The sequence below is a fragment of the Mastacembelus armatus genome, chromosome 20, assembly GCF_900324485.2.
Source record: "Mastacembelus armatus chromosome 20, fMasArm1.2, whole genome shotgun sequence".
NCBI lineage: Eukaryota > Metazoa > Chordata > Actinopteri > Synbranchiformes > Mastacembelidae > Mastacembelus > Mastacembelus armatus.
The window spans coordinates 1,764,604-1,789,809 of record NC_046652.1 but is presented as its reverse complement, the minus strand read 5'-3'; the positions used below and the strand labels follow the sequence as shown (position 1 = coordinate 1,789,809).

At 40.0% G+C, this 25,206-nt stretch overlaps 1 protein-coding gene across 1 annotated transcript; it reads right to left on the bottom strand.

Moving 5' to 3' along the window:
• Nucleotides 1-7,903: 7,903 nt before the first annotated feature.
• Nucleotides 7,904-24,744, bottom strand: plppr4b (phospholipid phosphatase related 4b). Its single transcript, XM_026292432.1, is given in 11 exon segments — nucleotides 7,904-8,064; nucleotides 8,113-8,152; nucleotides 8,214-8,248; nucleotides 8,251-8,349; nucleotides 8,398-9,601; nucleotides 12,446-12,619; nucleotides 14,503-14,560; nucleotides 16,774-16,969; nucleotides 17,243-17,372; nucleotides 19,454-19,639; nucleotides 24,673-24,744. Coding segments are annotated over 11 exon segments (2,355 nt in total).
• Nucleotides 24,745-25,206: the final 462 nt, after the last annotated feature.

Below are 25,206 nucleotides of genomic sequence, written 5' to 3'. Positions count from 1 at the left end.
ATGGGAATGGACATTGAGAGAGTGGACTCTTAAAAGTGTTTACCTCAACAATAAGCTGGACTGGTCAAATAACACAGATAGCCTTTACGAGAAAGGCCAGAGCAGGCTGTACCTGCTGAGGAGACTGAGGTCTTCTGGAGTACAGGGGACAGTCATCAGTTGTTTTTTATGGAGTGGTCTGCTGGAGCGGCAGCATCACGACAAACTGATCAAAAGGGCCAGTTCTGTACTGGGAAGTCCCTTTGACCCAGTGCAGGTGGTGGGAGGCAGGAGGATTTTGACCAAGCTGACATCCCTGCTGGGGAATGACTCTCACCTGATGCATGAGACTCTGGACAACTTTGTCAGTGACGGACTGATCCATCCCAAATGTGTGACGGAGCACAGAAGGTCCTTCCTTCCTGCTGCTGTGAGATTGTACAACCAGTACTGCTCCTGGTAACTTCCCACATCCCTAGTTGGCCAAAGTCTATATAAAACTGTAAATATTCATTAAACCAGAGTGCAGTATATTCTCTCCTTATCTTTATTCTATTCTTATGCCTTATACTTTTATTATATATTAATTGTATTTTTATTGCAAATAATGTCTGGGCACCACTTTACTTTTATTGCTGCTATTTCCTGGCCTTATGTCATATACTTTACTGCTGTGACATTGAGAATTTCCTCCCTGTGGGACAATCCATAGGAAATTATGTTGCAACACCAGCAAGATGTGATTCTTCTTTGCAGCTTTTGTTAGGTAATTCATATACCAGAGAGGATGAAGATGAAGCTTTGGAGATGGTGAATCTATACTTCTTCATTTCAAAGGTAGTTTCTTTTTTATTCATTTCTTTGAATCAAACCATTAAATGCTCTTTAGTATTTCACAAAATGCATACATGATGTGACCTGTGACGGACTGGTGACCTGTCCAGGATGTATCCCTGCCTTTCATCCAAAGAGATCTGGGATATGCTCCAGCAGATCCCCATGACCCTAAATAGGAATAAACAGGTAGAGATGATGGATGGATGAATACATGACATTATGAATTTTGAAGAGGACTTCTTTTGTCTTAGAGCTAATCCCAAAAGTAATGTAGGTAGTTGTTTAGTTTCTGAAAATAGTTGCTGAAAGTTGTTTTTATTTGGGTGTTATTGAGAATGGTGGATTGATCAAGTAATTAGGCATCATCTTTTTTCTTTAGCCAAGTCCTCTCCATTAATTTCCAATGTTCAGTGTTTTGGACTAGTCATATAGGTAGAGCTTTGATTAGTGGCAAATTAAGGTACAATCTATGTCCTAGTTTGAGCAGAAGCTTTATAAAGCAGCTAATTACCCTGATCTTCAAACAAATGACGCTGACCTTTTTTTCCATCCAAGGATGTAAGTAGAGAGAGATTTACCTTTACGTATATGACAGAAATATTGTCTGTTATTAAAAAATTAAATCTGGGAAGTATAGATGACCTGGGTATGGAGAAAGTATGTGAGAGAAATAATTTGTCTGTCAGACATGACAGTGGGTAATTGTGAGGATCTCTGGTGTTTTCACTGCTTCTCATTGTCTCTCTTTGCCTTTGAACAATTTAGTCATAGAAAGTAGGACAAGGCCAGCAGCTGTACTGTAAAACCCACAGGAAAAGAAGGGAAGCACATTTCTCCCCCATTCATTCTTACAATTCCCTGCAAATAATGTGATTATTTTCTAAAAAGAGATTACATTTTTTCTTTTCATTCTTATAATGCCATTATGGTTATTTCCGACTGTCAGAGAACATTTGATTTTCATTTGCCAAGTACATCAGTAGTTAAAAGTGGTGATGTTAAAGCGCAGATTGTAACGTTTCACATCTGGGTGCTATTTGAAAGGCTTGTAAAGGACTGTATATTTTCTGCAGCGAAAGTGAGAATCATCATGTCTCTGTGCTCCCAGCTCAAGGCACAAAGCTTCTGGTTACTCATTTTGGAGACAGTATTCACCGAGACAGAGACTCTGTTGCTATGGCAACCGTGAAGAAGAAAGATGGAGACAGCTACAGCGGAGAATTAGGACTAATTAAAATAGAGACCGATAAAGATGTCAATGAGAGAAAATATTTTTCTCCAGGCTCAGTCATCTGTCAGTTCACATTTCTGTCCGACTGTGTGACACTCTTGATCAAAGGATTTCAAGTTCTGCAGAGCAAAAACACCCCTAATTTGCTCCAGTGCTTGTAGGGCAAACAAAGACTTACAGAGGCACAGATTGGCCAAACCCATCTGCACATAACTTTGATTTGGTGAATGGTAGAGTGGACTGAGTTGTGACTGAGACCTCACACCTTTGATACCAAGGTGTTAACAAGGTGCTCTCATTTTAGGCTCACACCAAAAAACTGACTGAGATCTGAGTGTCAAGGTGGACTGATGGTTCTCTGTTCACAGATACATAGTGGTGTGGAGAACCGCGACTGCTCAGATTCAGCTGATTGTCAACTGTTTCTCATGCTGACAACATATAGAGCACACGTTAAACCATCGTGTCCAGTAAAAATGTATATATCATCACTATTAGAAGCAATATATTGTTTTTCCAATCAAATGTCAACAAATTATTTACTGAGTTTTCTGAAGATGTCTAGTGCGCTCATATCACTGCGCTCCTATTGTCAAGCGTTAATCTCCAAATATCTCCATCTTATCCAATATTTCTATCAAGACTCAAAAGGTAAACTAACTGTTGTTTTTATACTTTCTTTTGTCTTGTAGTCACCCTTTGCATATTTTAAATGATCTAGGATTCCTTTTATACTGCAATTTCATTTCCATTACATTTTAATGACAATAAACATGTTTTTAATGGTGCCTTAGAGCATTCTCCAGCCAAATATAAAGAACTTTGAAGTCTCTTCCACAAAGTCGTTCACAGTAACCTTTGTTACTTTAACATGAGTCCATTGAGCATGGACACTTTGAATATGTTGCAGACAACATATTGAGATGTAACCTTTAGCTGCTGACAGCTGAGAGTGGAGCTGTTTGAAGAATGATGTCTATTATCACATGTGTCCTACCAAAGCAGGTCATCCTGAGTCACTGGCTGTGTGACTGATCACTCAGATGACTAATCAGTGTGGGTCACGGTGTCTGTGGCCATTTAATACAATTAGAAGGTCACTGAACACACTGTGTGTGACATATGTCTAAGGCATAATAATAATACATAAATCTGGTATTTTAGTATAGTCCTATGGTTATCACATTGTAAATAAAGCAGATGAGAAAATGGGCACATTCAATTAAGTTTAACTCAGCAAATTTCATCTTCTAAAAAAGGCCATAAAGCAGGCATTAGGCAACATATTAGGCACATTTTAACAAAAAAGAGAGTCAGGAGTGGACTAATGTGGACAAGGCAAACCTAGATCTCAATAAAAACTGAATTCCAGCAACAGACCTCTTAACTAAGATTCAGGTTTCTGGACATGTACTAGAATTAGATGCTCCGGCTTCCTCTCACAGTCCAAACACATGCAGTTTTGTGGTTAAGTTAATTGTCCTTAGGTGTAAATGTGAGTGTTTGTCCATATGTAGCCCTGTGATAGATGGGTGATCTGTCTGGGATTGACCCCACCTCTGGCCCAATATCACCAGGTGTCCTACTAGAGTTGTGTTGTCTGTTTTTCCATCTATCCATCATCTATACCCCCTTATTCCTTAACCAGGGTCACAGGGATCTGCTGGAGCCTATCCCAGCTCTCTTTGGGTGAAAGGCAGGGGTACACCCTGGACAGGTCACCAGTTCATCACAGGACCACATAGAGACAAACAACCTCACACACTCACACTCACTCCTATGGGCAATTAAGAGTCACCAATCAACCTGACATACATGTTTTTGGACTGTGGGAGGAAACCAGAGTACCTGGAGAAAACCCACACAAGCACAGGGAGAACATGCAGACTCCACACAGAAAGGCACCTGCTGGGCAAGGGATCCTGCAGCTACTGTACATGCTTTGCAATCATCTGCCAATAATACAAAACATGAAACTGGAGCAGAAACAAATCTCTACAGAATTAATGTAGGACACAGCGCAATACACCTTTAAATAATTTGCAAGGCTCTTCATCCTTTCGAATGAGACAGCTTCAGCAGCATTTCCAGTGTGTAATTTTAAATTATTGATTTCAACTATTTGAATTATTCACTGTTAACCTGACATGACCGTATGTTTTGAGAGCAGCCTGTTAAGCTTTTCAGAATGGTAATGCTTTAGTTTTTTTTTAATGTCTATGAACTCTTCATAAACCCAGCTATGTCACTGCATAATCTCTTCACATTCGTGCTAATTATATTTCTATGCGTATTGCAAAGATCACTGAATACTGTGTACTATCAGTAGATGCAGAATTTAACAATAATTATTGAAGTTACACAATTATGTGTGCACTGCTGCCATTTGTGAATTTATGTGTCTTATCTGCTTAAAGGAATCCAACTTGCAGTGTCAGTGTGACAGCCGTACACTTTAAACCTTTGCCATCCTCCCCAACAATCAGCTGCACACTCCTGTGTCTTAGGAATGACACAGTGTGCCTGAAAAGGTAGACTATAAAATTGTGATTTGGGATTGTTGATTTAAAACAGGTGTACACTGTTAAACCTCTGGTCTCCCCTCTCTGTAGTCAGCTCTGTTGTGTTTTAATAAAGCCCAGCTGACAATATTTTTGCTGGCAGGGTTAAAGACAACATATGGTTGTGAGAGCAGCTGTATATGACTTTGTACTGATGTGACTGGCCCATGTAAGGGTCTACATGTCAATGCAAGCAGCTATTGTCCTGTCAGATTCCAGAAACATTGCAGAGCCGCTTCATACCCACACAACAGGAGGGGCTCACTTTTTTCACAGTGGAGCATACATTGAGCGTTATTTGAATATGAAACATACCTACTCACATCTTTAGCACTCCAGGTACAGTCTCTGAACAGATGTTAATAAAGTTGTAACCTTACAGTAGCTGTGTTGTTAAACCGGTTTTGAAACCTTTTATTAAACTTTTTCTGTAATTATAGAAAAGCACTTCATGAATATGTTTGTGTTGTAAGACTACAGAGCTTTACGCTACATGTATCATGGTATGACTAGACTCACATTGTCAGTTAGTTCACAATTTAATCAATTCAGGCTGTAATATCAAAGCAGGATGTCATCTCTTGAATAGAAGAATATTGTAATTAACACACACATGCCAAGTCATTTGAAACTTACAGACTTAAACCAAATTCTCCTACGTAGTTCTTGTCACATGACACCCCCCTCCCACTCCCCACCCCCTCTACCAACACACACACACACGCACACACACACACGCACACACACACACACACACACTTACACTTACACTACATGTTTATCCACCTGACATAAATGTGTCTCTCATACACATATACACAAAGGTGACTTCCAGGTGCTTAGTTAAAAAAGATTGTCATATAACTGGCACAATAAACACATAATTAAATGACATGTTAAACACTTCTGTAAATTCAAAACAAAAGCACAATAATGATAAAACATGAGAAAAGTGACCATGCAAATGTCACTGGTGTCTTGACTTAATCATGTACAATATAATCAGGCATGCTATACAATTATTGACAAATAAATCTTATGGTTATTCATTTTCTATGTAAAAATATAGCTTTGGTAAATTTTCACATAGTCATACTGGCCGAATGTTTTCATGCCAAGTTTATCTGAGGGCGCTTTAAACAGAGATTCTAATTAATGATATGCACAATAATGCAAACCACTGTAAACAAACCAATTTTATCAAATGTTAAACAATTCACATTTAGCTTTTTCTCAATGATATGTATCCTATACAAGATTGTGTCTTCATAAAAAAAAAAAAAGAATAAAACATGAGTTTGAGATGATTTCTGCTGGTAACTTTATAGCACAAAATAAAATTATAGCACTAAACTGGAAATAAGTGCTGTTCCAATGTATATAGAAAATGGCTGATAAAATGGTGAACCATCCAGATCATTTGTTACATACTAATTCTGTCCAGCAAAGCCCAAGATGCCAATAGCTTTTCATTTGATGATGAATACAATTTTACAGTAATAGTATATATATGCTTCTTGTAAAATGCTACATATATAGCACCTGCATATATAGGCTACAAGGAATTAAGTTTGATTTTTGCTTCTAAGATAAGCACAGTGTTTTACTGAACCAAATACTTCTGAAAGACTAAGACCTAACATCATTTCAAATGTTTCTAAGAAAAAGGTGATTTAATAAACACTCATGACTGGGGAAAAGCTGCAGCTGGTAACCTCTAAAAAGAAAATCTAAAAATTGAGTTAATCCAGCTTGAATATAAACTTTTTTTTTTTTTTTTAGAATTACTTTTGGGCCAACAAATCTTGGGTGCAAAAACTGCAAAGGCAGCTACATCTTTGTGATATGCTAAACACACCCTTAACTGACTGTTTCTATAGTTAACAGAGTTGCAAACTAATTTCCTGCATTTTGCGAAGTGGTTATAGGTGTTTATTACCATAAGTTTTAATTATCTTTTGAATTACTTGAATAACTTTTAAGGAGTTGCTATAACAAATAGCTCCTAGCACGAGGATAGCAATGGGCCGTGGCTACTGTTGATTTCTAGAAGGAGACAATCACAGACACAAATAGCAGCTTTCTGCAAATTCAAAAACTGCATTATTTACACTGTGATGATATCTGGATCTATAGATGATAATAATATCAAAATTGACCATTTATCTGAAAGAAAGTTAATAGCAGCTAGAAATTATTAGTTTTTTAAAGTTGTAATGTTTAGCATTTGCTCAATGTTTGCAGTGCATGTACAGTAACAAAAGTTATAGGATGCTTCTTAACAAAATGCAGCTTGAAATTCATAGTTGAGCTCTTCTTTTCAAATCTTATGTATTGTGGACTTGTAAATTTCATTTACAATCAATATATTATAAAAGTGTTATATTGTGTGAAAGCTGCAAAGGAAGCTTTTAAACATATTGCAACCTATCAAATTCAATTCAAGTATTACATTGATTTTTGAAATGGATTAATCATACGCTATAAAGAGGAATAATATTGCAATGTTTTGCTGCCTTTGTGCTGTAGATATGAGATCAACATGGACATGAAAATATAAGTTTGGGATATAAAGGTCAGGGTTTACATTATACAAAGGACAGTAAATGCATATTTCAGTGCAAGTCACAGCATATTTGACTTCATAGCTACAGAAGGAATACTAAGCTCACTTATGGTTCAAAACAGTATTGAGTTGAGTATGTGTTATATATGTACAGAAAAGAGACAAATACAAAACATATCTCTGTCACATATTAATGCTACATTTTCACTCTTTGTAAAATAATCCAATCTTTATCTCTTCAAATTATAAAGCATTATTTATAGTAAATATTATAATCTGGTACAGCACCCTTTTCAAACAAACACAGTTGTTACAGTGTAGGGAAGTAATCGGTGGGTTCACAGCTATGATACAAATATTTTGTAGTAATTTGCTACAGTTTGGACATTGTGCTACTCTGCTTTTAGTGATGTGCCTGTAAGACAGAAGTGTCTAAAAGATCCTCTTGTCGCCAAAGCACTGGAACAGAATAAACATTACAATAGGGTTCCCCAGGAGTGACCACGGAAGTACACAGTGAGTATTTCTACAACACATAAAAGGTTGTGCTTTAGTGTAAACATGTACTGTACAAAAATTTCATGCTGGATAAAATCATTACTTCTGAAGTTATTATGATATATACAATGACAGGTAATATTGACAGTTGTTATAGATAGTGGGTTGTCTGAAAATCTAGCTGTGTTGCATTGTTAGTTACATCTTCTCAGAAGTCTTCTTTATTTGTTGTTAGTCCTTGAAAACAGGCGTTATTGATGTTCCCTTGTAAAATATATTCCGGGCATTATCAGAGCTGTTGGATCTCTCTGGAATCAGGATGATATTATTGGCTTTCCTCCGGAGAGTAGACTCACGACTAGAAGTGACTAAAGGGGTTTCTGGAGCATTCTCTACACCTCCACCTTTGCCTCCTCCACCACCTCCTCCAGATCCACAACCACTGCCATCCCCTGGAGTAACCCTAATTGTAGAGAGGCCCTGGGGCTGGAGCCCCTGCTCCGATTGGTCAGTGTTCTGGGAGTGAGTTGCAATTATGGACGTGGTGCTTATAGTGGCAGTGGTGGTAATGATGTGATTGGCATGCTTCCTGTCAAGGGACCCTTCACGTATCGAGTCTGAACTTTCTGAATCTCTGTTTAGATCATTGAGCTCAAAGGAGTGCCTCAAACTTCCACCTCCTCCTCCTGATCCTCCTCCCATTCCACTAGTCCCTGTACTTCCACCAGCTCCAGTGCCATGGTCCAGTGACCGCCACCTCCATGATCCACTTCCATCTGTGGAGGGAGCTTGAATAATGGGCTTGTTGTTTTCAGGGTGGGCTTCGACTCTGACAATTGCCCCAGTACTCCCTGAAATACTGCCTGTGGTGCTGCCCAGTGAGCTGGGCCCTGTTGTGCTGGTAGGGTCTGGATCAGTTAGCACCCTGAAGTGAGCAGAACCCTGGCAACTCCCAGTGGTGCTGCAGCCTATGCTGCTCTCATCTAAGCTCTTGGAGTGGGTCTGTAGTAGGCCCTGCTGCTTGGAAATAGCAATCACTTGCATGATCCGTGGCTGGGTGTTCTGTCCATTATCATTAGTCCTGCAGGTCGCTGTCTTCTCTGCTGCCCTCTGCCAGTTAGCCTGAACTGTGCTATTTACTGTGGGTATCCCCTCACTTCCTCCTCCCACTGTCCTTAGGGAGGTGGTATTATAATTTTCATGAGCTTCCTCTGGTATATGGACTAGTTGTGAAGACCCAGGTCTAGACTGCATACATATCCTGGCCCCTCCAGTGATGCCACTACAGTTACTGGGCAGAGTGGTACTAGCACCTGTGGACATATACGTATGACCATCAAAGCCTTCATTCAGGTCTATAGCTGATGGCTCAGAGCTGGATCGGAGCTCAATACTACCATGGTGATGTGGAGGCTGAAAGGGCTGGCCAGATGATGAGTCTACAGAGGAGTAGAAGGAGTCTGGGATCTGCAGAGAGCACTTGTGGTTGTTATTCTTACTTTTCCATTGAGACAGAAGTTGCTTTGAGCGGCTGGAGTCCATGGAGGCATGGTGGAGGGTGGCAGCATGACGTCTGGCTGCTTCCTCATATGCCGCCATAGCCTGGGGAGTGTGAACCCGAGGAAGGGTGTGGCTAAAGGTTAACATGGCATCTTTGCTTTGGGAACTGCTGTGGGAGATCACTTCCACATCTGCACTGGAGCACTTCAAGCCGTCTTCAGGCCTCTGCTGCTGAAGTCCCTGGTGGAGGATGCTCTCAGAGTGGGATGTGGATATGCCTGGTTTCTGGGCTATGCTCGCTTTCATTTGCAGGTGGTGGAGGACTGCCTCCTGGTTTATGTGAGGCAAAGTGCACTGCGTGCGATGCGGTGGAGTAGGGGAGGTGCCAGTCTCTTCATTGGGCTGGAAATTTCCAACTGCATACAATCCCTGGCAAAAGAGGAAACAGAGTCATTATCATTTAGTTTTCAGCACATGGCTCTCTACTTAGCACAACATGTAGTTGTGAAGTTAGTTCATAGTTCTATATTGATGGAGTAGCTCTGAAATTATTGACCAAATTGATGTGGTCCTGCATTACTGAAGACCAGGGTGAATTGTGAATTTCCACAATAAAACAAAATGTGTATGGTATTCAGAGGGAGCTAAGTCACCTCTACTGGATCAGAAACTCACCCAGATTAATGTCTAGGTCAGCCCATGTTCTGTGCTAACACCGGCTTGTGATACTAACACTGCAGGTCAACCCACTTGTTTCATCACTGAAGCTGATTGGCTAAACCCTGCTATATATCTGCTGGCAGCAGTGTCTGCCACCAACCTCAATCTAGGACAATGTTTACTGGAAAAACAGGTGCGCTAATCGGAATACATCCACATTGATGAGTGGGCTGCTGTTTTATGTTGTTAGGTCAAAAGGATAACTAAAAAAAACATGAATTATATCTGTGATACACTATGTTCTGAAAACAGGTATCAAATTAAATCAAAACACAAGACAGCCTGTCAAGAACAGCCATGGCGGTGATGCTATGCAAGCAAGCTGGTCCAATGGAAATAGGACCAGTTACAGATGGCTGATGGCAAACCTGATGTGCCAAAACAGATATGGTACCAGTACACAATATCAAATCTAAAACCAACCTTATTTTTCAACTCTGTAACTAGAGAAAAATAAAAACAGCATGACTGAAAACTTCTTCAGTGCTGCAGTGACAAGAGACAGAGTTTTCAGGTAAAATGATTTAGACAAGACAATCTGATTACACACATTTATTACAAACACTACAGTTACAAATCCTAACACTAGTTATCATGAAACACTCTGCTGAGTCTTACTATAGTGCAGGCTTGTGTCCAAATAAACAAGTTCCTGATAGATTTATGTTGTGCTGATGGATCACTTGCTGGACTATGGAGCTGGAATTTGATGAATTTGAAGGCCAGCGTCTTTTGTTAGATAGGGCGGTACGAGGAGAGCCTTGTGATTAAATGGTAATGTTTTCAATAGCCTTGCTGTTTTTTTTTCTTCTCCTTGTTTGCAATGATGTAGTAGAAGAAGAAGGCTTACGTTGTATTTAGGCATTTTCGGTGGTGCGGTGCAATTTTGGTGCCTATTTTGAACTAAAATTGGACTTGCCTTAGAACCTACTCAGACCATCTCTTGTTTGCACATACAAGGCAATTTTGTGGCAGAAGTGCTCACTCTACACCTCTAAAACAAATATTGACCACAGTCTTACTGACAGAGCATAACTCTGGCTGGAATTGAACTTCAGCTGTTGATGTAACAGAGCTACAGTTTGTACCTTCACCATCCTCCCCAACAATCAGCTGCACGCTGCTGTATCTTAGGAATGACACAGGTGACTGATAAAGTAGACTATACCAAATAGGGATTTATTATTATAATTTATTGTATTTATTATTATTATTATTATTAATAATTTTGATTGAAAATAGATAGTACAGTGGTACACTGTTAAACGTCTGGTCTTCCCTCTCTGTGGTCAGCTTTTCATTTGATAAAAGTAAAGACAACATATGGTTGTGACAGCAGCTGAGTGCTCACAAAGATGTTTTAATTCCAGGAAACTGTACATGGTGTTTACTATTTTAGTAACTTATGGTGCTCGATGTTTAATACATCTTTGACTAGATACATGAAACTTGGTGTAACAGATTATAATTTTTTTTATCTGCAGCAGTACCTGTATGTTTGCGCATCCACAAACAGGCTAATAGGTTTTGCAGCACCTGGTGGCAGAAAGGAGAACTGCATGTTGGAATGTTTTTAGCCAGGTGCAGGATTAAAACCACTACATTTACTGATGCAAAGCTACCGCAAACATACTGCAGTAAAAAAGTGTGACACTTTGAATCACTATAACTGTAGTAAACAATTCCAACCCAAAGATGTCACAGGTGGTCTTTCTTAGAAGTATATATCAGGAATGTCTCTTTCTCTGAAAATGTCTGCTTAACAACTTAACAAGAGTTAAATTGATACCAACTTGAGATGAACATTGTTGGTAAGTATCTAGAACAATTCGCACGACTTTTAACACCATACTGCACCATGTATGTGCTAACATCAGTGGCCACTGAAGTTGTACAATATACTCATTGACCCAGAGTTCAGAGTGTTCACCCATGTCTGAAGATTTATGTTTCAGGTATATGCATGTGCTTCCTGTCGAAGCTTTGTTTTGTTGTGTAGCCAGAAGCCCGATGTGCAAGGCTCTACATCATCTGTTCTCCCTGACATTTCTCCAAGATTTCAGTTGTCAGATTCAAGTTAGACAGGACAGTCCTGTGTTAGTACATGGCTTAAAATGAAGCTGAAAATTTCAGACTCTATGTTATGAATCCACAACCATACAGGATGCAAATACCTACTGGCAAACAGTGACGAGTTGCTACTTTTGGTTAGATGTGATTTGCTGTTTCTGTTGTCTTACGACAATAGGCACCAACCTGTCTTAGGTAATTTACATAAGAACAAGCCTTAAATGATGTTCAATATAAACATTTGTTTTGATTATAGGTTTTTGGACTCAGCTCCACTTTCCATAAATCCACATAATTGTAGCTACACTGTAAGTTTTAGGTTAAAAACCTTTAATGAGCCAGTTAGTGCTGCAGTCCAGTTTTAAGCTTCAATTAATGAAAACTGCTGTTCTTTAAACAGCAGCAGATAGAAACAAATTCCAGACAAGCCTGTTGTTCATGGAAGTCTTTTTAAAGCTAACTGTTGATGGGACTGGTCCCTACCAGGTAGACAGCAATAGCTCCTCCAAGCAGGAAACCCAGGTAGACGTCGATAGCATGGTTCTTGTACTGAATAATCCTGGTCAGACCACAAATGATGGCACAGATAATGAAGGAGAAGACCAGCAGGGGCTTGAGCAGCTTGGATGAGTCCGTCAGAGTGCTGTTGAAGTACATCTGTGGACACATGACACATTTACTAATTTATTTATTGTTCTTTGATTTTTGCTTTGCTGTCAGGATAAAATACACAGAGCACAATGATCTCCTTTGAAAATGAAATGTTTTACAGAATTTTAGTTTTTTGACCTGCCAGTATCTCACTTAATCTAAATATTTAGATGCACTGTGTATTTTTAGCAGAATACACACATACCAATTGGTGAGAATTTAATTACAAAATGAACTGCTCTGTGTTTTTATTCAATATGTTATATTGCTGTCAGAGGCAATAGCCCTTGGAAGGATCTCCTGGGGCAAATTGGTCCCAGTAGAAGGACCTGACTAAGCATGATTCATAATTATGGAATCTGAGAAAGTGCTACCAAGCCCAGAACAGAGAAACTGGGGCATCTGGTTGCCAACATCTGATGGCAAGATCTTGACACATGGAGACCAGTTGGGCACAGTCCAAACAAGTTATATGGAACTGTCACCCTGTGGGCACATCACCTGCAGGGACAGGAATCAGGATTAGGTGCAATGCAGGCAAAGGTGGGGACCTGGGTGTGCCAATTACTGGCATCATAGAATGGTTCTCGGGATGTGAAATGTCACCTCTCTGGTGAGAAGGAGCCAGAGCTGTTGCAGAAGGTGAAGTACCTACTAGATATAGTTGGGCTCATAGTGGGCCTATCACAGGGTTCCTCAGGAAGTGCTGTACAGAGTATTAGGAGAGTATGGGGTAACTAGGCTGTTTTTATGAGCCATCCAGTCCTTATATAACTAGTGTGAGGGTTTTGTCCATATTACTACCCTCTGCCAGGGTTGTCCTGTATCTGAACCTGTTTGGGATTTTGATGGACATGATCTGACGGTGCAACCAGGAGGGACCTCAGTATCAGCCCTCTGTCTTTGCATATGGTTAAGACCTGTTGTGTTCAGCATGCTGTGGTGCACCTCCAAGCCTGAAACCAAGGCCCTTTGTCTGAAAACAGACAAACTGTTCCTTTCTTTGGGTTGGAAGTTGCAGCCACACAGACCGATGAGTGCAGAATCAGCAGTAATGCAGACATTGTACTGCACCATTGTGGTGAAAGAGAAGAAAGCGATACTTTCAATCTACCAACTGGCAGGAGGTCCTGGTGTAGACCCAATAATATGCTGGATACACTATTTATCTCCTCTAGCTTGAAAACACCTTAGGGTCCTGTATGAGAAGGACATCTGGATTACCTTTCTGAACCTTCGGCCATCACGAAGGATGGACTAATGAAATGTACAGGTGTGTTTTTGAAGTAATGTAACGTATTGTAGAGGACAGAACCACGCAGAACCAGAATTCTTGGCTAATTCCACCATCCACACCACCTGTGTTAATTTCTAATGTATGATTAGCCACAATGAACAAGTAAACATCTATGTGTCGTTCTGATAGAGACTGTCCTTCGATTTGGTGTATGGGTGTCCACCAGATCCAGAGACACACACATGCTGGGTCTTTAAAACAAATATATATATTGTAAAAATGTATATATTGTACAAATGCATCTACTTAGTGGACCTAATGTTACAATTCAATAATTGCTTAGTTTGACTTAACACATACACAACAAAAAAAGTTTATCTTTGTGTTTGTGATTAGTGAGAAACAGAAAATAAAAAATTAAAGTGAGGAGGATTATATTTTCAAGTAGTCCATTTATGACATTTATATGTTGTTCTCATTCATGTAAATGTGAAAACTGGTGTGAAATATGACCATGGCTCATAAATACTAACCAGAAGCCAATACCAAGGTGTTATGACAAAGATAAAATCAGTGAGTATGCTGAGTCACAGGTTAGGTTCTCCATTGGATCATGAACAGGATGTTTGCATAGGCACAAAACATTACTCACCGAAACATAGACAGCAGCAAAGGATGCAAGGGTAGCATGCTGCGATGGGAATGATTTTCTGGAAGAGATGAAACAGTATTAAAAGTACTGATAGCCCAGTTTCTCACTGAGCTACAGCCCTCATTTTTACTCATATATAAATGTGTGTGTGTGTGTGTGTGTGTGTGTGTGTGTGTGTGTGTGCATGCTACAGTTGTGTGCACCTTAAACCAGTATTTATAACTACAATATCTGTGGAGCCAAGAAAATTTCATTGATATATGAAAAGTGATAGCACTGCTTCAGAATAAACTGACCCACTTTAGCACTTCAGTATTTGAAGTGTTTCCACTGCCTCTTAAGATACATGATGTAGGCTAATCATACTGATAAGGGATTAAAAGAAACTGTCTGATACTAAGTCTTGCTCTTTGTTATATGTAGTTATGCAACAGACATTGTACAGAATCAGTACAAAAGTGATGATTGTTCTGACTGCATTAAATCATACACTAAATACATTGTGGATACTCAAGCTAACTCTCTTACTCTCTATTGTTTAGGGCATTTACCTTGCCCCACTGTTTTTTTATAATCACTAGGAATCTGAATTAGTTAAAAGTTTTTTAAACAGTTTTTAACATAAATAAACTTTATAAGAAATGCCTGTCCCTTGTCCTAATATTCATTCTAGTGACATCCCATGTTACTTATTGTACACAAATTCTGGAAGTTTGGGGGTTTGACGATTTAGTGATTCTAGCTCAGTAAACATTGGCCATGATAGATTGTTAGTTATTGGGTTAATAGGTGAATTGTGAATTATTCTATGTTAAAATTCTGTTTCAGGGCCTCCAATCCAAACCATTATGTATCATATTGATATGTCTTTGCAAAAAGGAGGTAGGTACAGTAGTGTACTGTGCTTTCTCTGCTGTTAAAATAGCTTAATAATATCCTTGATGTACAGCAACTGCAGCAGAAAAGCTTTTCATGCTGCTCTGGAAATGAGACTGAAGCCAAACCTGAGAGCGTAAAAGACAATGTTTATGCCAAGAGCAGTAGGTTATTTTTAGACGCCCATACTCTGCAGTCAGATCTATGTGTGTCCCAAATGCACGGGTCAAACCAGGCCTCATTTCCCTTGCCCACATATCTATGCTACCTACTACCACACATAAACTCACAAAACACCAAGACATTACTCCATTAAATCTCACAGAAACTAATCTCTGAAAAGGTCCCTGCTTTGAGCAGAGAGAGTTGTTTAGAATGGTGAGAGCTGTATTGATTATGGATTAAGGAAGTATTGATACGGGTGGATTCATTTGTGTTGCATCTGTCTCTATTAAGTGCTGTTCAGGCTGTTTCAGACAATCACAAGGGAAGAAACATTTTAGGCTGGCTTTCCAAGTTAATTCATATGTGGGGAAAAATGTGTAGTCACTAGATGTACACTCAGTTCCCTGGTTAAATTAATGCAGTCCTGCTATTGGTGAATCTGCTATAGAGAGGTGTTTTTTAACATATTCTCATTGGTATAAACCAAATTCATGGACATGAAATTGTGGAAGTCCAACTATGACATTTCCTTCTAAATCCATGCAGAGTAACAGAAAACTGCTACTTCATTTGTCGATGTAGTCGCATTAGCAAAAGAATCGAAAGTTAGTGTTGATGGTTAAAATGCTTTTTGTATTGATGACTTAAATTACAGAGGAGCACAGTGAATGTAATTGCCTACCTGTCATGTTATGTGTTAGAAAGGGGCCTAAACCATTGTTCTAAATAAAATAAAACAAAGAAAGGGGAACGGTGGAACATTGGTAGCAGCAACACTGTCACCTCACAGCAACAAGGTTCTGGGTTTGAACCTGCAGGTCCAGTGGAGCCTTTGTATGTAATGTCCTCAAGCCTTTACAAATTTTGTTTGGTTTCTCTAGTTTATTTCCACAGTCCAAAAATATGCACATTGAGTTCAATAACATGCTCATGTATGACTGAATCATCTTCTGGCAGCCCTGGAATAGACGGATGATCTATCTGGGTGTACTCTGCCACCTAGCTATGATCTAATAAGCATGTACATAAAAACAAATATGTGTCTATAATATAAGCATCTTTCAAATTAAGATGTCTCTTCATATCATTGAAGAGCAAAGTGAAGTGATATGTGATGTGGGGCACTCAATAACAAGACTGTTATTTTGACTTTGACCTAGGAGTACTTCTGAAGATCTAAAACTCTTTTAATGTTAAATGCAGCAAACCAAAACATTTTTACCCCCCTACCTGCCCTGGTTAATGGCTGTGGGGTCGGCCCCTGAGCAGATATCCTCCATGACATAGGGGTTCTGTTCACAGCTGACAATGAGTGTGGTGTAGTTGGGTTTACACACAGTGAGGAAGTAGGGTGTTGGGTATCCGGTCATCAGCTGGAGGATGTTGGTGATTAGGGCCGTGGCACAAAGACCAAATGCATGAACACCTGAGAGCAAACAAAACCGTGATGAGAAGGAATGAAAACAAACTAAACTTAGTTTGTACAAGGCTGCCAGGATCCTGGTACTTGAAGTGTAATGTTTATCGTGATGTCTGAGATAGCACGCCTCTAATATAAAATATTAGCTCTTATCACCGCATTTTGGAGGTTCAGTACTGACACCCCATGTTAGCACTGGACAGAATTGTGCCTCAGAAAACAGAGAGAGTTACCATCTTGTCAGCGTGTACAGAGAGTGAGAGAAAATGCTAGGTGTACCAACAAAGCGAATGGCTCTGCGTATGAAGGAGTTGAAGTTGCAGCCAGCGGCATTGATGTTGACCTCAGGCCCAGCTCCACCCTTCCTCCGAGACAAACAGCAGAACAGGATCGCCTCTCCAATCATTATCTGTTAACACAAAACACAACACACCTGTTACATCTGTGTACATGCAGATGTAGGTGAAAAACCCATAATCTCATCTAAGGATTAGGGCTGATGTGTCCCTTCATGTTTTAAAATCACATTTTCCCCCCAACAGGTTTACAGGTTTAGTTTCCATGTGTGATTTTTCTGTGCAGCGTCACAAAGGGGCAGGTTTTTTCTAGTGTTCACTGGGTGATAGGCAGGATACCACTTAGCCAGAGGTTTTGTATTTATTTGTGATAGTTCATTCACAATTTAATGTTATTTTGTAATCTGTAATGAATTGTTTGATGTCAGCTTAAGTCTTTTAGGTTATGGTTTGAAACAGAAGGCAGCATGGTGGATGAGTAGTTATCACTGTTGCCTCACAGCAAGAAGGTTCATGGTTTGAAACCCAGCAGGGACCCAGGGACTGGTGACCTGTCCTGGGTGTACCCTATCTCTCACCCAATGCTAGCTGGGATAGGCTCCAGCAGATCTTTCTCCAGGTACTCACAGTCCAAACACATGCAGCTTGGGATCAGGTTGATTGGTAACTCTAAATTACCCATGGCTGTGAATTTGTGAGTGTCTGTCTCTGTGTCTTGCTGTGAGGCAACAGTACTAACCACTATCCACCGTGCTGCCCATGGAACTGATTTGTCTGTCAAATTTCAACTCTTTGATAATGAGATAGTAGAAACTTGATTAATTCCCAAAGGGAGTTTCAGGTATCCTGTGTCGAATATCACACCAAGGTTTTTGTCAGCTGGCTTCAACTGAGAGGCTAAAGGTCCAAAATTAAAATTTGTATTATGAAAACTGTCAGAGATAAAGAAGCGATAAAGAAGCTAGTGTCTGTAGTGAGGCCATGTCCTTCAACTTAAATGGTCTTTACAGCTGAATTGAATTATCTCTCTATTTCTGACTTAACAACTCAACTCCAGGTCAATTTATTCCTGTGGCCACGAGGGAAACTTTAACACACACAGTTACATCTTACTGTTTAATGCCTGCAGAGAGAGACCAAGCAGCAAGGAACTGTGGTCTTTTACACTTCTGCAGCTTAAAAAACAGCAGTGGCTGTATTAACCACAGCTTCCATTTTTTTATTCATCCCAAAACTGCTGCTGGCTGAACATTTTCCCCTGAACCCATCAGTGTGTTCTTATGATTTCACTGGAGGGACATGGATCGAGTTAGAATAATTTTAACTAAAGTCAAACTCAGACTTTTCCATAAGCCTTGAGGCCGGGCAGCAGCTCTAACACAGAGCGAAAGTCAGAGAACCTCGACCACTCGGCGATCTGACACTAAAGTCTGATGTTTTCTGCTCCACCAGCTGCGGGGACATGGGTCTCTGAGGAAAAATGTGTTATCACCTGATGCTATTGAGGAGTCTGATCTATTGACAAAAAAGCCTGTCAGACAGACATCAGAGGAGCTGTGTGCTTTGTGCGTGCCTTTAATTCAGCTTTAATTTTCCATCATCATACGGGCGAGACAGCTCTGTTCCATCTGTCTGATTTCACAGAGTGAAATACCAGGAAACCAATGAAGAGACACAAGGGTCTTAACCATATGCACAGAAACACAGGAACATTGAAGATGATTGATGATGATTGATGAAATCCTACCAAAGAAGAAAGAAGGCAGGCTGCAATTCTACCAGACAAAAAAATGTAAATACACCTTTAATGTGTTTAATAGATCACATAATTACCTGCATAGCTCCACCCAAAACGCACCTGACTAGAGGTCTTACCAGCAGGTTAACTGCAAACACTTAAAGAAATACTAAATCAGTCAAAAGTGCTGTGAAAATGAATCCTTGTTTTTCTAATTATCTAATTATTATTTTTTTGACAAGCACACAGCAGCAGCCTGAGTGCGAGGAGGGACTTAAGTGTGAGCACAGGAAATTTGCAGAAGCAGCTTTTAAACTGAGAGCAGACTGATAACTTTAAGTATGAGAAGAGGAAATATGACTATTTCAGTGCAAAGACAAGGTTTGAAGAGAAAAGACCACTAAAGCATTTGAGCATCAAATCAAGACATTCTGCAGTATCGTTATTCATTCTTACCGTAATGGCGGGTCCAGCGAAGGCTAGGCTGAGCAGCATCAGCAGAGGAATAACTTCATGGTTGGGGTCAATATAGGGCAGACTGAGGCTCCGGTCATGGCAGTTGAAGCCTGACTTGACTGGCTTAAACACATCTGTCCATTCCAGGAAGTACACACTGACCACAGATGATATCAGGATCGGTAACTATGACAACAGGAGAGAGTAAGGCCAGAGAAGCTTTTAACACACATGCAATGCGTAAATAAATACATGCTATGGAGAAAAATGAATAAAAATAATAGAACATAAAACAACCACGCTGCAAATGGTTCAGAAACCCTGTAATTCACTGACCGAGATAGTTTGATATGAGGGAGGTGAGTATGGTGCTGAGAGCGATAGAAGATGGCATATGGAAGTAATTGCTTTTATGAACATCAAGTGCTCCCACTGATCTCAGCTCAGATTTAGTGCATGAATTACCCTCATTGCAACAACGAAAATGAGAAACACATAGTTCATGTTTATTACAGCAAACCTGGGGTATTAAAGTCATAAAATAACACAGCAGTTCAATCCCAACCATGAAATTAAGTTGGAGTAATAAAGCTGCTGTTGATCTGATGAACTAATCAAAGTGCTTCAGTGGTGTGTGGAAGACAGCCAGGGATCAATTCAGCAGGGGGCTCAGCTGGTTATGTTAATTTTTCTTTCAGATATGCTGAATGACTGGCTACAGTGATTTCACAACTGACCTGTCACACTACTTGGTAATACTTTACTAGCAGACACTCAGTCCTGTCAAGGGCACAGTGAGAACAGAGCTATGTAGACAAACTGTTTTAACCGGACAAAACCTTTTCTGTTTTCACTAGGCCACATGTCAGCTACATGTTTTACAGTTCACTTTGCACTGCATTACGTTTCTGTTTTTCACTTTTCATTCAGTAACTACAACTTATTCGGCAAGTGTGAAAGTAGAATTCAAACTGCACAGTACAGCAGCATGCACATAGAGTCAGGTGCAGTACAGTGCATGCAGTACAACAAGCATGCGCATTAGTGGTTCCCTAATTTATTTACTTTTGGCCTCCCACAGTCATCAATTTCTGTAATTTGATTCAACGCTGTTTCTAGAGTCCTAACCAGAACAAAAAAAAAATCACACTACTCCAATCCTGATATTTCTCACCAGCTCACCATGTATGCCAGAGCTAATTTCAAAGTATTCACCCTGACCTATAAAATACTACATGGGCTAGGGCCTGGTTACCCCTGTGCCATATTACATCCTACACAGATCTCTGGGCACTGAAGAAACTCTGCCAGTTTCAATTTCCACTGAAATACAACTTCTGCGGAATGGCCGACTCAAAACTCTCATAAAACATATAATTCACAAGACTTTAATTCTTGCTGTGCATTTTATAGCATTTCTTCACTAGCTATTTGTCTTCAGACTTAGGATATTGAATTTTTTTTTTAACTTTTCCAATGGTTCAGTCTCATAATCTATCAGTGCTGCTTTCTGCACTCCATGTCACTCATGTCTTGCTTCTCTGCCTTTGTGTGATGAGGCAATTTTAGATATATTGTGATTCACTTGTGCCGTTCCCTGGTTCTGTTGGCTTGGCCAGTAGACATAGTGACATAGTACAAAAAAAAATGCTGTTCTAGGTTCTAAGCAACTTTCAAAAGTAAAAGAAAAAAACACTAACAACAGAATGGCAATTTAGACTGGTGTCAAGGAGACCAACAATTCAATAAAAGTCTGGTAATAACACTACCAATCTCTGGGGGAAAATGTGAGCTGTGAAATTGCTCTGAGAGATTTCTCACTGAGATTTAATGAGGAAGACAAGGAAACTCCAACAAGTCCATTTCACACATCATCAGAATTGTGCATTTCTGTTCAGGCAGAATTTCTACACAAATGTTTTCTAACAAGCTCCAGGCTCTATAGTCTAGCACTGATGTTAAAGAGCTCCACATAGGAGTGAAGTGCATCTGTAGGCAGAAAGCTGATGTTTAATTGAAGGCAGTAAAGTGCCCATAGAGGACAGCGGTGGGTTGCGTCACTGGGAGTTGACTGTGCCCTGAAGCATCCTGGGCCTTTTCCTTATTCACTGGTACACAGTGGCAGATTGGCAACTCGTTGAGGTTATACAAAGTAGAGCTTTGGTTTGCTGGTTCTGTGACTGATGGAGAAGGAACCAGCCAGAGGGGATCTCTTTAAGACAACATACTCCTGCTGGGAGCTGAGCCACTAATGCACATTTATACGCACAGGGTCAAATAATTTATCAATTTAAAAGTAAAATTAAATTTAAAAGCTACAACTTATCTAAGTTAGTATTACAGGTTGATCATTTTATAATTACCTTTCCACAATGTAGCAGAAACTGTGACTGTGTCTTACACACTGACTACTGTAAATTTGGTGACACTGGCTAAAGTCATAACCAGCACAACCACATACTAACTAGCTTACTATTGGGAAGACATGGTCAGTGGTACAGAGAATTCAGATCATTTACTTATATAAAAGTAGCAACACAGTACTATAAAATATTCCCATTACAAATAAAATTCTTGCATTCAAATTTCATGCTATTAGCAAAATGTACTGAAAAATATCATTAAATTAAAATAGACAAAATGGCTCGTTAGTGTCATATGTTTAAAAATGGTATTTAACATGTAAACAGTATTTTGAAGGTGTAGCTGGTTAAGGTGGAGCATAAGTTGGGAACACTTGGGTGCTTCTGATTGCTGATATTTGGTGCAGTTGGAATAGAGTCAGGATTTGTTAGTATTCCTTATGCTCCCTTTTTCTGAATACCTTCGGCTCCTCTGGGAGACTTCAGCTCGGCAGAGATGCTCCCTTGTCCTACATTTGCTAACACACACAGCCTCCTCTCTGTGTCTCACTCTCTTTGTCTTGCCCTCATTCCCTTTGTTTCTCACACTCACCACACACATATTCTACTGTTCTACTTCAGACAGTAAGTACATATGACTGTGTACTGAAACAATAGATCATATGTCACTGAAGATGTAAAGCACTCTGTGATTGATTCAGAAATCATGAGAGGACTCATCCAAGGCACTAACTATCCATAAACTTTACATGTAAGGGAAGCTGACCCCAACATGAAGTCCTGTTGTCGAGCAGTCCATGGTCAAGAAAACACAGGGGAGACTTTATTGTTTCAGCTAATTGTACAGTCTCGAAAGGTATACTGTAAATTAAACTTAAATAGATTTAGTATCAGAAAGGAAAGGGGCGGCATGGTAGTTTAGTGGTTAGCACTGTTGCCGCACAGCCAGAAGGTTCCTGGTTTGAAACCCGTCTGGGGCCTTTCTGTGTGGAGTTTGCATGTTCTCCCTGTGCTTGTGTGGGTTTTCTCCAGGTACTCTGGTTTCCTCCCACAGTCCAAAAACATGTATGTCAGGTTGATTGGTGACTCTAAATTGCCCATAGGAGTGAGTGTGAGTGTGTGAGGTTGTTTGTCTCTATGTGGCCCTGTGATGGACTGGTGACCTGTCCAGGGTGTCACCCAAAGAGAGCTGGGATAGGTTCCAGCAGATCCCTGTGACCCTAGAATAAGGAGGAATAGATGATGGATGGATGGATGGATCAGAACGGAAAGTCAATCATCAATACAAGAGCTGAGTCAATAGTCTTTGCTAACCTTTTCAGCAGATAGTCCATATTCTCTGTCCTACACGACACGTCCCTCACTACAGCTGTCAATGTGATTTAATCCATTGTTTTCTTGTGTTTCAGTTCATCTCTTCCTCCATTTGGTCCATTTTTCAGAAGAAGCAGTCTGAGGTTTCACAGGGTAGAATTACTACAATTTGCATGATTGGCACACTCTAAACTCCTCTCCAAATCTATCCTGTGACAGAGCAGTCATGGTTGATAGAGGAGCAGGATGAGATTTAAGTGAACAGGCCACCACTTCAGCTCTTTGGAAACCAGCCACTGACACACACACACTGGGGGAATGAGCCTGAGTGTGCCTAATTATATGCACAAGAGCTGTAGTTCACTGAGTAGAATTAACTTTGAGCACTGACCTAGTTTAAGTGCCTTCTGCTGTTTGTAATAATAGACAGCAAAAAAAAATCTTCAATGAATGGCAGCAAATCTAACATTTCTTGTCCAGGGACATGAAAGACATGAGCTTGTACTCAAATGTAAATTAAAGATCCCAGTAACAAAAGAAAATCAGGGGAATCCTCTGTCCAAATCACTGCCTAGTGCAAAATCTATGGGAATGATGCAATAGTATATGGTGTGGTGCCAGTTTGGTTGGAGAAACACAGGCCAGTGGTTAATTAGAGCATGCATAAAGTGCACAGCAGAGGGAACAAGCATCAGTCACCACAAGCAGCATGCAATCCATATTTACATGTTTGAAATCAGATGCTAATTTGAATTGTTTACCAATTAACCTCTTAACTGAATATTCTGTAAATTAAATGAAAAGAAATCCATAGAGGAGGGTGGCAGATTCAGAATCATTTGATGAAGCTGCAGCCATTTCCAGCTCATAATGCTGCATTGTAAATCAGATGCAAATTACTGAAATATTTTTAAATCTAGGAGCTAATCACAATCAAGGTGATATTTAGTCTGGTCCTGTATTATATGTTGTATAAATCATAAAATACAATATAGAAATAAGAATTATTAGAATTTGTACTGTGAATAACATAGGTGTTTATGTTTTAGTGCTGTGTTATGTTTATTTCCCCCATGTATTTTTAGATTTATTCTGTGTATCTGCTGATTCATTGTAAACTGTCTTAAATTATGGTTTACTCTTTAATCTGTTGGAAAATGAAAATGTATTGTGTTGTCTATGTGTGTGTGTGTGTGTGTGTGTGTGTCACAAATAAGTGCATTTTATAAATATTTCTCCAGACAGGTAATAGGGAGATGTTATTATTAAATCATATAGACTAAACCTACTATATGTAGCCTACATTTCATTTACATAATATAGTGTATACTGTGTTTTAATGTCACTATTCTTTATGACCTATATATTCAAATCAATGAAGTTATATTTAAATGATCTTCCCGGGAAGGTTGTGATCAATATTGATAATAGATCTTCGATGACAGTTATAATGAAAGCATCAAACTACATCCTCATTATGCCCTAATACTTTGATGGGGACGCAGAGCGGCGTTGGCTGAGAAACATGCAGCATGAACCAACCTCTACAAAATAGAAACAGGGCAGCAGGCTGACGCTGTCTTTGGTAAGGATCCCCTTCTCCTTGGCAGACATGGTCAGGCCTCCAAATACACAAACTGATCCAAGATGTGACAAGGGAAGGATGGTTCAGCTCTTCCAGGCGTCCTGTCGGGATCAGGAGCGCTCCATGCTTGTCTGCAGAAGGATGCTCTGAACAGCAGCGCAGTATCCAGTCCGCACTCCCGGCACCCAGGCTTGATCTCCCGTTTATCTCTGCTGGTATGAAGCCAGGGTCTCGGTTCTGTTCATGTCCCCCGACGAGCCGTCTGGTTGAGGAAGCCACACCGAGGGAGAGAGAGCGCAGGCGCACTGGGCAGGAGGGTAGCTGACACCATATGGTTTTGAGTGTTGACATTAGTAATGGATGTTTTGGGTGTGATATTTTTACAGAGCAGTCTGTCAGCGCATCTGGAGAAGACGGAGATGTGCTGCTTTTTGGCGAAGGGAAGGAGCGCATTAAGAGGGCTACATAAACCTCATTCTAGGAGCCATGTA